The 11510-nt window shown below is 44.5% G+C and overlaps 1 protein-coding gene across 1 annotated transcript in view; it reads right to left on the bottom strand.

Moving 5' to 3' along the window:
• Window positions 1-1166: 1166 nt before the first annotated feature.
• disc1 (DISC1 scaffold protein) overlaps window positions 1167-11510 on the bottom strand; it is a 125116-nt gene continuing 114772 nt past the window's right edge. The window contains exon 14 of the mRNA XM_067984145.1: window positions 1167-10880. Within this exon, the coding sequence (XP_067840246.1) occupies window positions 10756-10880 (125 nt within the window). The 3' untranslated portion in view covers window positions 1167-10755. The remainder of the gene's footprint in view (window positions 10881-11510) is intronic.

Genomic DNA, 11510 nt, shown 5'->3' with positions numbered 1-11510 from the left:
GTTAATTAACCACCACATGGACCACGCTGTATCCAATTTTAACCTGCTCTTCTGAGCAGACAGCAAAGGCACCCCCCTGGATCCGGCGAGGCCCTTCTTTAAATATGCCAATCGGGGTCTGATGATGTCAATTGGATCCCGACGGCATTTTAACTCAGGCCTAAGTTCAGCTTTTTTGAAGTCTAGGTTTCACTCATCCAGTATCTTGGTGACTTCTTCAAAAAATACAGTCAAGTTAGACAGGACCTCCTTTTTTTGAAGGTATGTTGGGTGTCCCTGATGTGTCCTTCTCTGTCTAACTAGTCATATATTGCATCCCTAATGATTCCAAGCATCTTCCCTATTACTGACATCAAACTAATGGATCGATAGTTAACTGGACCCATCTTATATTAACGATCATAGTGGAGAGAATTGAGCTGTCAACAGTGAACAAATCCTAGGCATGAGGATTTCAGCCACAACCCACGTACCCAAGGCGTCAAAAACATAAACATGGTTAAAATTAAGACTGCAATTTTGAGGCTGGGAGGGCAGGAAGAGACAGAGTTATGCCTTGAGAACAGCAGGGTGTTACTGTTAATTAGAAAAGAGAATTGAAACTGAGTCTCAGTGAGGCTGTATTTATACCATATAAGAGAGCAAAATCACCCTATCTGTAAAAAACAGGACTTCTTAAAAGAAAGGTTCACAGTAATTTTCTTTGTGGGTGATAGGGAATATCTTACTTTATGCAGCAGCTGAATGTGTGAACAATCTGAATTATCCAAAGCATTAGGTGAGTAAAATGAATAACAATTTTCTGAGCAAGCTGGTATTCAAAGACAATCTTGTGTAGAATCTAGGTCTGAGTTTAAAGATGGTATAAAGGTGGACAGGTGTCTGACCTCTGTCACTCTTTTTTCTTCCCATGTATTATTTTTTCACTTTCCCTTTTTAAAACTCCCTCACTTACCTTGTTCTTTTCCCTGCGGTGTCTTGCTCCATCCCACAACAGACACTTGTGCACAAAGCAAAACAGCCAAACTCAGAGGAACAAGAACTGCAGCTGCATTCAAAACTTTGATGGCGAATGAAGCAACATGTGGGATTTCTAACTAAAACAGGCACAGAAGCAGGTATTTAAGATCCATATTTAGTAACAAATTATTCTCAGCAACTATCTCTTCATATAATTCTTACAGTTTATTATAAGTTCTTAATGGTATAAAAAACATAACTGTGGAAGAACAACTTCCTGTAGTCCTATGTCATTCAATTAGTTGCATAGTAAGAGCTGTAAATATGTATTATAATACACAAATTTAATTAGGTTATCCAAAACAGTAACAAACTGTATTCACCTGTCAATCCCAAGTACAAAAGACACGTATTAAATTATGTGGTTATTCTTGAGCTGCCTACCTTACCATAATCATTAAGGGTTAGAAAAAACATTTCAATGGCTGATAAATATTTTTGACATAGTGGTAGTACCTTTTGTGTTTACATTTTATTATTAGCAGTTAGTTCTTATAGTTTATTATAAGCTCTTAAAGGAATAGAATATGCATATATTTGATTTTAATGATTAAAAATGTGCTAAGTATTGGAACAAATTACTGGCATTTGTAGTGGAACAAGAAATCTTAAAAGTTAATATTTAATATTTTTTATTCATTCTCGGGATGTAGACATCGCTGGCAAAGCCAGCATTTATTGCCCATCCCTAGTCTCCCCGAGAAGGTGGCAGTGGGCCTTCCTGGACCACTGCAGTCCGTGTAGTTTGTAGCGGGTTTGATACAACTGTGTGGCTTGCTCGGCCACTTCAAAGGACAGTTAAGAATCAACCACGTTGATGTGGCATTAGTGCCACATATAGGCCAGACCGGATAAGGACGGCAGGTTTCCTTCCCTAAAGGACATCAGTGAATCAGTTGAGTTTTTACAACAATCCAACAGCTTCATGGTCACTTTTACTGATACCAGCTTTTTCCAGATTTAAGAACATAAGAAATAGGAGCAGGAGTAGGCCATACGGCCCCTCGAGCCTGCTTCGCCGTTCAATAAGATCATGGCTGATCTGCTATCTCAACTCCGCTTTCCCACTCTAACCCCTTATCCCTTGATTCCCTTTGTATCCCTGATCCCCATCGATACGTCTTGAATATATTCAACGACAGAGCATCCACAGCCCTCTAGGGTAGAGAATTCCAAAGATTCACAACCCTGTGAGTGAAGAAATATTTCCTCATCTCGGTCCTAAATGGCCGACCCCTTATCTCAAGACGATGACCCCTAGTTCTAGACTCTCCAGTCAGGGGAAACAGCCTCTCAGTGTCTATCTTGTCAAGCCCTCTAAGAATTTTATACATTTCAATTAGATCACCTCTTATTCTTCTAACTCCAGAGAATATAGGCCCATTCTACTCAATCTCTCCTCATAGGTCAACCCTCTCATCCCAAGAGTCATAGAAACATAGGCCCTTTGAGCCTACTCCACCATTCAATATGATCATGGTTGATCCTTTACCTCAATACCATATTCCCGCTCTCTTCCCATACCCCTTAATGCCTTTTGTGTCTAGAAATCTATCTAGCTCCTTCTTAAATATATTTAGTGACTTGGCCTCCACAGCTTTCCGTGGTAAGAGAATTCCACAGGTTCACCACCCTACAAGTGAAGAAATTTCTCCTCAACTCAGTCCCAAATGTCCTACCCAGTATCCTGAGACTGTGACCCCTCATTCTGGACCCCCCCCCACCAGCTAGAGGAAACATCCTCCCTGCATCCAGTCTGTTTAGCCCTGTCAGAATTTTATATGTTTCAATGAGATCCCCACTCATTCTTCTAAACTCGAGTGAATACAGGCTGAGTCGACCCAATCTCTCCTCATACGACAGTCCTGCCATCCCAGGAATCAGTCTGGTGAACCATCGCTGCACTCCCTCAATGGCAAGTATATCCTTTCTTCGGTAAGGAGACCAAAACTGCACACAATACTCCAGGTGTGGTCTCATCAAGGCCCTGTATAACTGCAGTAAGACATCCTTGCTCCTGTACTCAAATCCTCTAGCAATGAAGGCCAACATACCGTTTGCCTTCCTAACTGCTTGCTGCAACTGCATGTTTGCTTTCAGTGACTGGTGTACAAAGGCAAGTATATCCTTCCTTAGGTAAGGAGACCAAAACTGTACATAGTACTCCAGGTGTGGTCTCACCAGAACCCTATATAATTGCAGCAAGACGTCCTTACTCTTATACACCAACCCCCTTGCAATAAAGGCTAACATATCAGGCTCGATTTTCGCACCCCCGAGCGGGTGTGTTCGTGGTGGGAGGGCTGCGAAAATCGGCGATTCCCGGGGCGAGTCTGGAGCCCGGCTCCAACCCGCCCACTTCTGGGTTCCCCAGTGACACGCTAACATGCGCGCGCAGCCCCCACATGTGGGACTCCTGCCGGCAATTAAAACCGGCGGGGTGCCACTTAAGGTAATCATTAAGGTACTCCAGGTCATTTAGAGACCTGATTAACATGATATTTTAGGTGGCGTGGGATTTTCCAAACAACTGGTACTGTTTCCCGTACTGGGGGAAACACTCCAAGTTGAAATGGACGTGTTGCAGCCATCAGCCTGTGGCATCTGCAAAGGTCCATTTGTCAGGTGGGGGGGGGGGGGGGCGGGGGAGACCCTCAATCATTGCAGGAGGCCACTCTGTCACTTTGGACAAAGTTTGGCCTCCACCACCCTCCTCCTAACAATAAAATTCATCAACTTGCACACTTACCCCGGTGTCCAGACACATTTACCTACCTTGCGGATCCCCTCAAATGTACATCTTCCGGATGGGGGCCACCGTAGCTGCAGTCATGACCTCCTCGGAGGACGAACAGCATCACCAGCCTCGCCGGCCACGCCGTCCACCTCTGACACATGGAGCCCCACAACACAGTGCTGTGACACATCCACCTGTACAGCAGGAGGGAGGGCAACGGCAGAGAGAGATGCGTCGCAGAAGGCACTACCCTCGCCACAGGGTCCACAGACCGAGGCTCAGCTTCCTAGACCTCTCTGAGCAGCAGTGCACACGGAGGCTCAGAGTCACTCGACATGTAGTCGTGAACATCTGCATACTCCTTCATGCCGAGCTGCTCCCGGCTGGCCCGAGCATCATCTTCTTACCTGTCGCTGTCAAAGTCACCACTGCCCTCAACAACTTCTCCTCCGCATCCTTCCAGGGTGCCACCGGGGACATCGCCGACGTCTCTCAGTCGTCTGCACAAAAGAGCCCTGCAAATACACCTACACCCACTCTGCAGTGACACAATGGGTGGCATCAGTTGTGAGTCCTCATAGTGATCCTCAGGAAAGGGCATTATTGCACAAACCAGACAAGATTCGCAAAGACGTGGCAGTAGTGGTGACAATATATGTTATGTGAGTTGATCACAAATTAAATATAGGTAAAAACCATGACAAACCCTCAAACACCCTTGTGCATTCCCTTCATGCTCACAACACGTTTGCCTTACGCTTCGTACTGCACATATGTGATGCATGCCCTGTGCAGGTTGAGTGAGGCTGACCGTGAAAGAGATGCATGAGAGGGTGAGTATGAAATAGAGCCATGAGATTGTATGAGGATTGGGTTGAGTGGTAGTGGCGGGATGAGTACTGGCGAAGTGAGTAAGTGCAGGTAAGATGAGGATGAGGTTTGAGTGCGTGTGAGGAGTGATGTGATAGAGTAGTGTTGGCAGAAGATGTGGGGTGGGGGCGGTGATGTGGCAGATGGAGTGTAGGGGAATGAGTAAATGTACTCACTTCGGCTGACCTACTTAGGTCATTGAAGCGCCTCCTGCACTGTATGCAGGTGCGCGATATGTTGGTGGTACAGGTGACCTCCTCTGCCACCTCGAGCCAGGCCTTCTTGGTGGCAGAGGCAGGCCGCTTCCTCCCGCCCGCCGGGGGGGAAGATCTCTGTCCTCCCCCTCCTCCTCACCCCATCCAATAATACCTGGAGTGAGGCATCATTAAACCTGAGAGCAGCCTTCCCCTTGGGCTGCTCCATGCTGTAATTTTTCCTATTTCCTGCAGCATCAGTCAGTGGAGGACTGCCCCTTTAAATAGGGCTCCTCCAGCTGACAGCCTATGCTGCGCATGCGCAGTCCGCCCGCTGCGCAGCTTTCCAGTGCGAAACCCCGAAGCACAGGTAAGTGGCTCCAATTAGCCTGTGATTCCATGTGGAGCACCCCAATTTCACTGGATGCGTTACCCACGCGCCCAGTCGACCCCCCTGCTGCGAACCCGCCGCCCTCCTAATATCGGGCCCATCATTTGCCTTCCTAATTGCTTGCTGTACCTGCGTATCTGGCTGCAGTGCAAGGGGAAATTCAGTGACTTCACCAGAAGGAGCAATGTAGGCCACTGGCTGGATACTCTTTATGCTCTCTACCAATAAGCAGCTGCATGTTTCTGAAGTACAATGCATGACTTCCCTTAGATTTTTTCCTCTTTGTCACAGGGCTCCATAATTTCAAGGTTCAGTTTTCACCATCTCCTGTGGAGCCTTAGAGGCCAGAGGTGACTCGCGGCTGAGGGAAGCAACTGTCTCAGGGGAACCAGCTACCAACAGCCGTCTGTTGCTACAGTCAAGGGTGCTGGGCCCATGTGTGAAGTTCCTTCATGCGTAGGCCCAATTCCACTCTCTGGAGAGACAACAATATCTGTGCCCATTCCTTGCAGCTCACTGATGCTGAGCACAGGCTCAGAGTTGCTACGAGTCGGTGTCAGTACAGACAAATAGTCTTAACCAGGTCTTGGAAGCCCTGTGAAAATGTCCTGTTCAAAATATCCATGGTGGCACGGTTAGCTGCTACTCCTAAACCAATGTCATTACTAACTGATCCTGCTGCCTTGATGCCACAGAAAACTTCTAGGCTGTCAGTCTCGAGAGTGTTCTGCAGGTCATGAGAAATTTCCTGCAATCTGGCTGCAAATGTGGGTAGTGGGCTTCTCCCACTTGTCCATCGCCTCAACCATATGCATAGAAACTGCCTCCATGAGATTGATCCCATATTATAGTCCTTTTGAAGACTGGGCCCCGCGACCTGGATCCCTAGGCTCCCCAACTTAGGGCGGTAGCTTTTCCGCCCTCAGTGGAGGAACTGCACTCTCCCTCTCATCCACTATTAGGTCCTCACTCTCACTGGTGCTCAGCGCTTCACCCAGTAACAGCCTTTCTGACTCAGTAGCTATTTGCTGCTGAGTGGGATCTCTAGGCTGGATCTTGTACAAGTGAGATGCCATAAAGAAGCAGCAGTTATAGACAGTGGATGGCATCTTCCTGCACGGTGCCCCCATATTGTGAAATGCAGAAAAGCTTGTTTTGCTCTGCATACAGTGGTATTTCACCTTGAAGAAACAGTTGCTGAATGCTGAAGGCTCAGGAAGTTGAGATTACATATGATCATCCTTGTTCAGCCTTCTGTTGCCACCTCGCTGTCTCCCAGACTCTCCTGTCTGTTTGCCTATGGATGTCCAAGATCTTCTCCTGACGGGTGCTGAGAGTGAAACAGTATGAAAGAGGTGCGTAAAGGCTGTATTAGTAGAAAGTGTGTGTTGGCACCAGTGCCTAAACTTACCTTGACCACCCTTGTGAGGTCATTACCCTCTTCTGGCACTGTGTGGCAGTTCTTGGAGTGCTGCAGGTTGCACTGACTGCTTCCACCACCTCCGCCCTCACATAGCCTGCACTATCTACCTCCTCCCCTCAGTGCCCAAAAGTCTTGCTTTTCTGGCACTCACTTCTGACAAAAGGACCTCTATGGATGTGTCCAAGAATCTGGGAGCCCTTAAGTGTCAGCTGTGACTCAGTGAGTAGAATTCTCACCTCTAAGTCAGGTCATGGTTTCAAATGCCACTCCAGGAACACAAAATCTGATACTCCAGTGCAGTAGTGTCGGAGGTGCTGTCTTTCAGATTATACGTTAAACTGAGGCCCCGTTGGTCCTCTCAGATGAACGTAAAAGATCCCACAGCACTATTCGAAGAAGAGCAGGGGAATTCGCCCCCATGTACTTTCCAATATTTATCCCTTAATCAATATCACTAAAACAGATTATCTGGTCATTATCTCATTGCTGTTTGTGGGACCTTGCTGTGCGCACACTGGCTGCCACATTTCCTACATTACAACAGTAACTACACTTCAAAGGTATTTCATTGGTTGTAAAGCACTTGTGAGGTCGTGAAAGACTCTATATAAATGTCTTTCTTTTTCCTGCTACTGACTCCCTGAAGCTCCTGCTCCTTCAGATATTCTTGTAAAAAAGTGATGTTGCTCTTCAATGGGCTGCAGCAGAACTGTATTTCCTTCTCTATCAGTGGCGGTAAATCTATCAGGAATGGTACTGATGCTCCAAACCTGTCTTGCCTAGCAAATAAGGGCCCTAGGATGAAATTGCAGCGTTAGCAACGGAATCACAAGGGTGGACTGTATTCCCACTCTGCCACTAACCCGCCAAAGGGAGGAAAATTCAGCCCATTGTTGTAACTGTTTCTTTCCCACTCTTTCTTTCTGTACTTAACTCTTTTTTCTGTGTCTGTATGGCTCCAACTTTTCTCATTGTGGTGTTTGCAACTATGGATGTGATTTTTTCTGATTCTTTGTTACGCTATCTGTGAATCTTTTCTTGCTCTGCGTTTTGTCTCTTCTGTATATCTCCCACTGACTGGCTCACATATTTCTTTATTAGTCTCATTATCAAGAGCCATATGTATAAGTTTAAATTGATGCTGGGTGAGCAGAGTTCCCACATCTGTTTGTTCATCTGCAATGGTCAATATATATATTTACTGAAAATATTACTGATGCATAGAACATCCTAGATATATAATGCTAGTAAAGACTTCTTATATTAAGGCACCCTCTGCCCAACTGTGAGTATAAGTAGCAACAGGCAGAAAATCTAAATTAATTTCCCTCTCCGCAAGAGGAAGAGCGCACATCAGGACTACTGCACTGGAGCTCTAAGTGCTTGAACAGAATCAGTGGATTATGGATAGTCCCATGTTTGCAATTGAGATTTCACCATGTCCCAGTGAAATGTCTACTGTTCAGCCTCATAGAATTCACTGTTTCATTGTATACTCCTACTAGTTGAGTGTAATACATTGCTCGTGATGCTATTTTGAATCTGCATGGCCCCTTGCTTTCTTTTAAACTTGACCAACTGGATCAGTTGTAGACGAACATTACCTTGGCCTCACTTCTGAAAGAGTTATAACACTAGTCCTACAGCTCAAACACCAAGCTGTTGTACCATTTAAGGTCAAAGTTATTCACAGACCCTGTGCCTATCTGCCTTGAAGATATTCACGCTAGCATACTAAGCTTACATCTATCACCAGGATAAGAGACGGACTGGAAGCTGTAAATAGTAAGCAAACTATATTCTGCTCTTGGAATTACCAATTCAATTTTCTGCAGGAGCTTCATTGGTCATTACCCTCTAGGACACGGACTATCACTGTGCAAGGATGTTCAAATTGTAATGGCTTCTTGTGTAGACATTGACAGCTGCTACCAACCATAACAGTTTCAGGCATCGACAATGAAGTCCCTCTGTTGGAGATGTCAGCCCCAAAAATCTGCAGGCCATGATCCCAGCGGTTAAGCTGGTATTGCGCCTGCCAGTTCCCTCCAACTCTAACCCTGCCAGAGTTTGTGGGGTCAGCGGGAGGGCATCTAATTTGCATGGGCCCAGCTGGTGCATTTCCATTGCCTGTCTGCTGCACGCAGCCAGAAAATTTGGCACCTGCCTGACTTTGGAAGATGGCAGGATGCTGCCTAGGCATCCTGCAAGATTCCCATTCAGCACTCCCTTAGCCTGATCTCCCCGGTAGGGCCCACTCCTTCCCATCTGGAGTCTGGTGCGCTTCACCTCCCTCGGTATACTGGACTGCAGTCTTATGCTGAGTCCTGACAGAGCTGAGAAGTGATAACTTCTGGTTTAGGGAGTCCCAGAGCTCAGAGCCTCCCCCCCATCATCATTGGCCTTGTAAGGGGTAGGTGGTGTTTCTGCCCTTTACAATGCTGCTCAGAAAAGCCTGGAAATGGTAGGACCAAGCTCATCTAGGTCTCTGCCATTTTCTAGTGAGTTCCACTGGCCTTCTGCATGAGTTATGGCGGGAGTCTGGCAGAAACCCCAGGGAAATTCTGGACCGTTATCTTCTAGTACAGAGTCTAATAGCAATTTAGATGAAGAGAGATAAACTTGAGGACATTTAGAATAACACACCTATGAAAATTAGATCCTGAGTGCACTCAAGCCAAGAATCCCAACTCCCAAAATGTAGTCAGGGTATGCTGAGATGATATCTGATGGTTTATGAGCCAGCTTGAATGAATCAGTCATCTATGTTTGTATCTGACACACAACTGCTATTACTGATGGGCACTTTGATGTTGCTGTTAGCCCCATGAGAAGCAGTTGGCTTTGCTAATCTTTGCCTTAACAATGAACTTTGGGTATTTCAGGGTGGCATCATCTCATGGTGATGTGAAAATATGAATCTTTGGGATCTCTGGCACTGGCAGTATTCTGGGTAGTGCCTGGACTATTTGAGGTAGTGTTATTCTCAACTTTTGCTTCTTTCGGAAATAGCGAAATCGCCTTAAGTCCACAGTAAGTCCAAATCCTCCTTATAAAATAATGGGAATGGAGTCTTTCCTTTTTTTAGCCTGTGGAAGTGCCCTTTGTGGCACATAAGTATATGTGTCTGGCAAGATTCATGAAACCAACTAATCTTGAACTTTCTGAATTTTTCCTCAGGTGTTGTATAAACCCAACTGGTTCACTTTGACTTGCTGTCTCCCTGATGCATGTAGCCATTATTATATGGTCCAAATGCTGTGCACAATTTTGGAAATCTTCAACTTAAATTCTGCCCTACACCAGAAAGGGTAAAGGGGGCAAGAATCCTGGGGCACTTTAGTAGATATATTATGAGTCGAACAGGGCATATTCTTTGCAGCATCAACTGGGCCACCTCCCACCTTCTACTGCAAACTAGGAGGCTAGCTCCTGTGGTCCTACAAAAAAAATGTTTTATTTATGTTTTTTCTGTGTGTAGTCTTGCTGAATATAAGAAAGCACAATTTTACATTGGGTTTATGAATAAGAAAGTTGATTGAGGAAACTTGTTTATGTTGAATTGAGTGCTCGATGGTGTAGCTGGGCTCTCAATAGAAAATGCCTCCATTCCCCATCTCTATTATTAATCATCTTGATGAAAACAGATAGTCAGGAAATATCAAAAATAATTTAGAAAAATAAATAGAATATTGCAAACATGAATTGTGGGAGGGCTTACCTTTTAGAAGTGCAGAAATGTTTGAAACAGCTCCAATTGTTTTTTTTATATAAAACATTGAAAGCTGTATATTGTACTTGATTTTTCTATACTTTGTTCCTAATTTTGGATATAATACCAAAGCAAACTTTACTTGGTTAAATTTGATACCAGAAACAGTTACTGATATAAGGCAGCTAATGTTAAAACATTAATTTCAAACCCTGGCCCTTGAATTTTCAAGAACTAAATTAAGTGCTTTATAATGACTGCATGTCATATTTTTGTAACTGTGTAACGGTTGAATGCAAATCTAAGGCTTGCTGAGACATAACACATGAGACATGATAAAAGTGTCTTCATGTGGAATGTTATAAGCCAACATCAGGTGTATTTGCCTTCAAGTAATTCCTTCTTTAGTCACCAGCTGTTGACTACAAAATCTCCTGACTCCTCCTCCTCTTCTTTCTCTTCTAAGGGCAAAAGCTGTTTCAACATTGCCTGGAGTGTTTCTTTCACCATCTGGATTTCTCTCTGTAGATACTGTGGACAGTTATTAAGGATGAAACATGGAGATAGCAGTTATTTTCTACTGGGGTTATAGAACTGAAATGACTACAAAAGTACCAGCTGGGCACAGCTAAAATAATTGCATTTTCAAATTAATTCTAAATATTTTGAGATTAAATAATTACCACCCTAGACTTATGTAAAATACTTTTAATTTTAATATTGATTCATTCTACAAAATGACTTTATCAATTTGGTTAACAGTGCAGAGTAACTCACCAATGAGTCAAACTCGCTTCATGTCAGTAACGTCTTTTAAACACTTCCTTTGTTTAATAATTGTTGAATTGGCAGCAATTCAAGAAGTGTAGGACAAAGACTACTCTAGGTTGGTACGCTAAATAAGTTCTCTACCACTGAGGGTTAGGTAAATAGTACACATTTAACAAAGTGCTGTAAAGATTATTGACAGCTTGTATGTATATAGTGCCTTTAACACAGAAAGAACATCCATGGTGTTTAACAGAAGCACAAGGAAAAATGGATGCTGAGCCAATGAAGGACATATTAGGAGCGGGGGGACCAATAACTTGGTTAAGGAGGTGGGTTTTAAAGAGAGGGAGGTGGAGAGGTCGAAGGGTTTAGAGAGGGAATTCCAGAATGTG

Source organism: Heptranchias perlo, chromosome 5 (genome assembly GCF_035084215.1).
Source record: "Heptranchias perlo isolate sHepPer1 chromosome 5, sHepPer1.hap1, whole genome shotgun sequence".
Taxonomy (NCBI): Eukaryota; Metazoa; Chordata; class Chondrichthyes; order Hexanchiformes; family Hexanchidae; genus Heptranchias; species Heptranchias perlo.
Note: the sequence above shows the minus strand (reverse complement) of the source record. Positions and strands in the feature narration are given on the sequence as shown.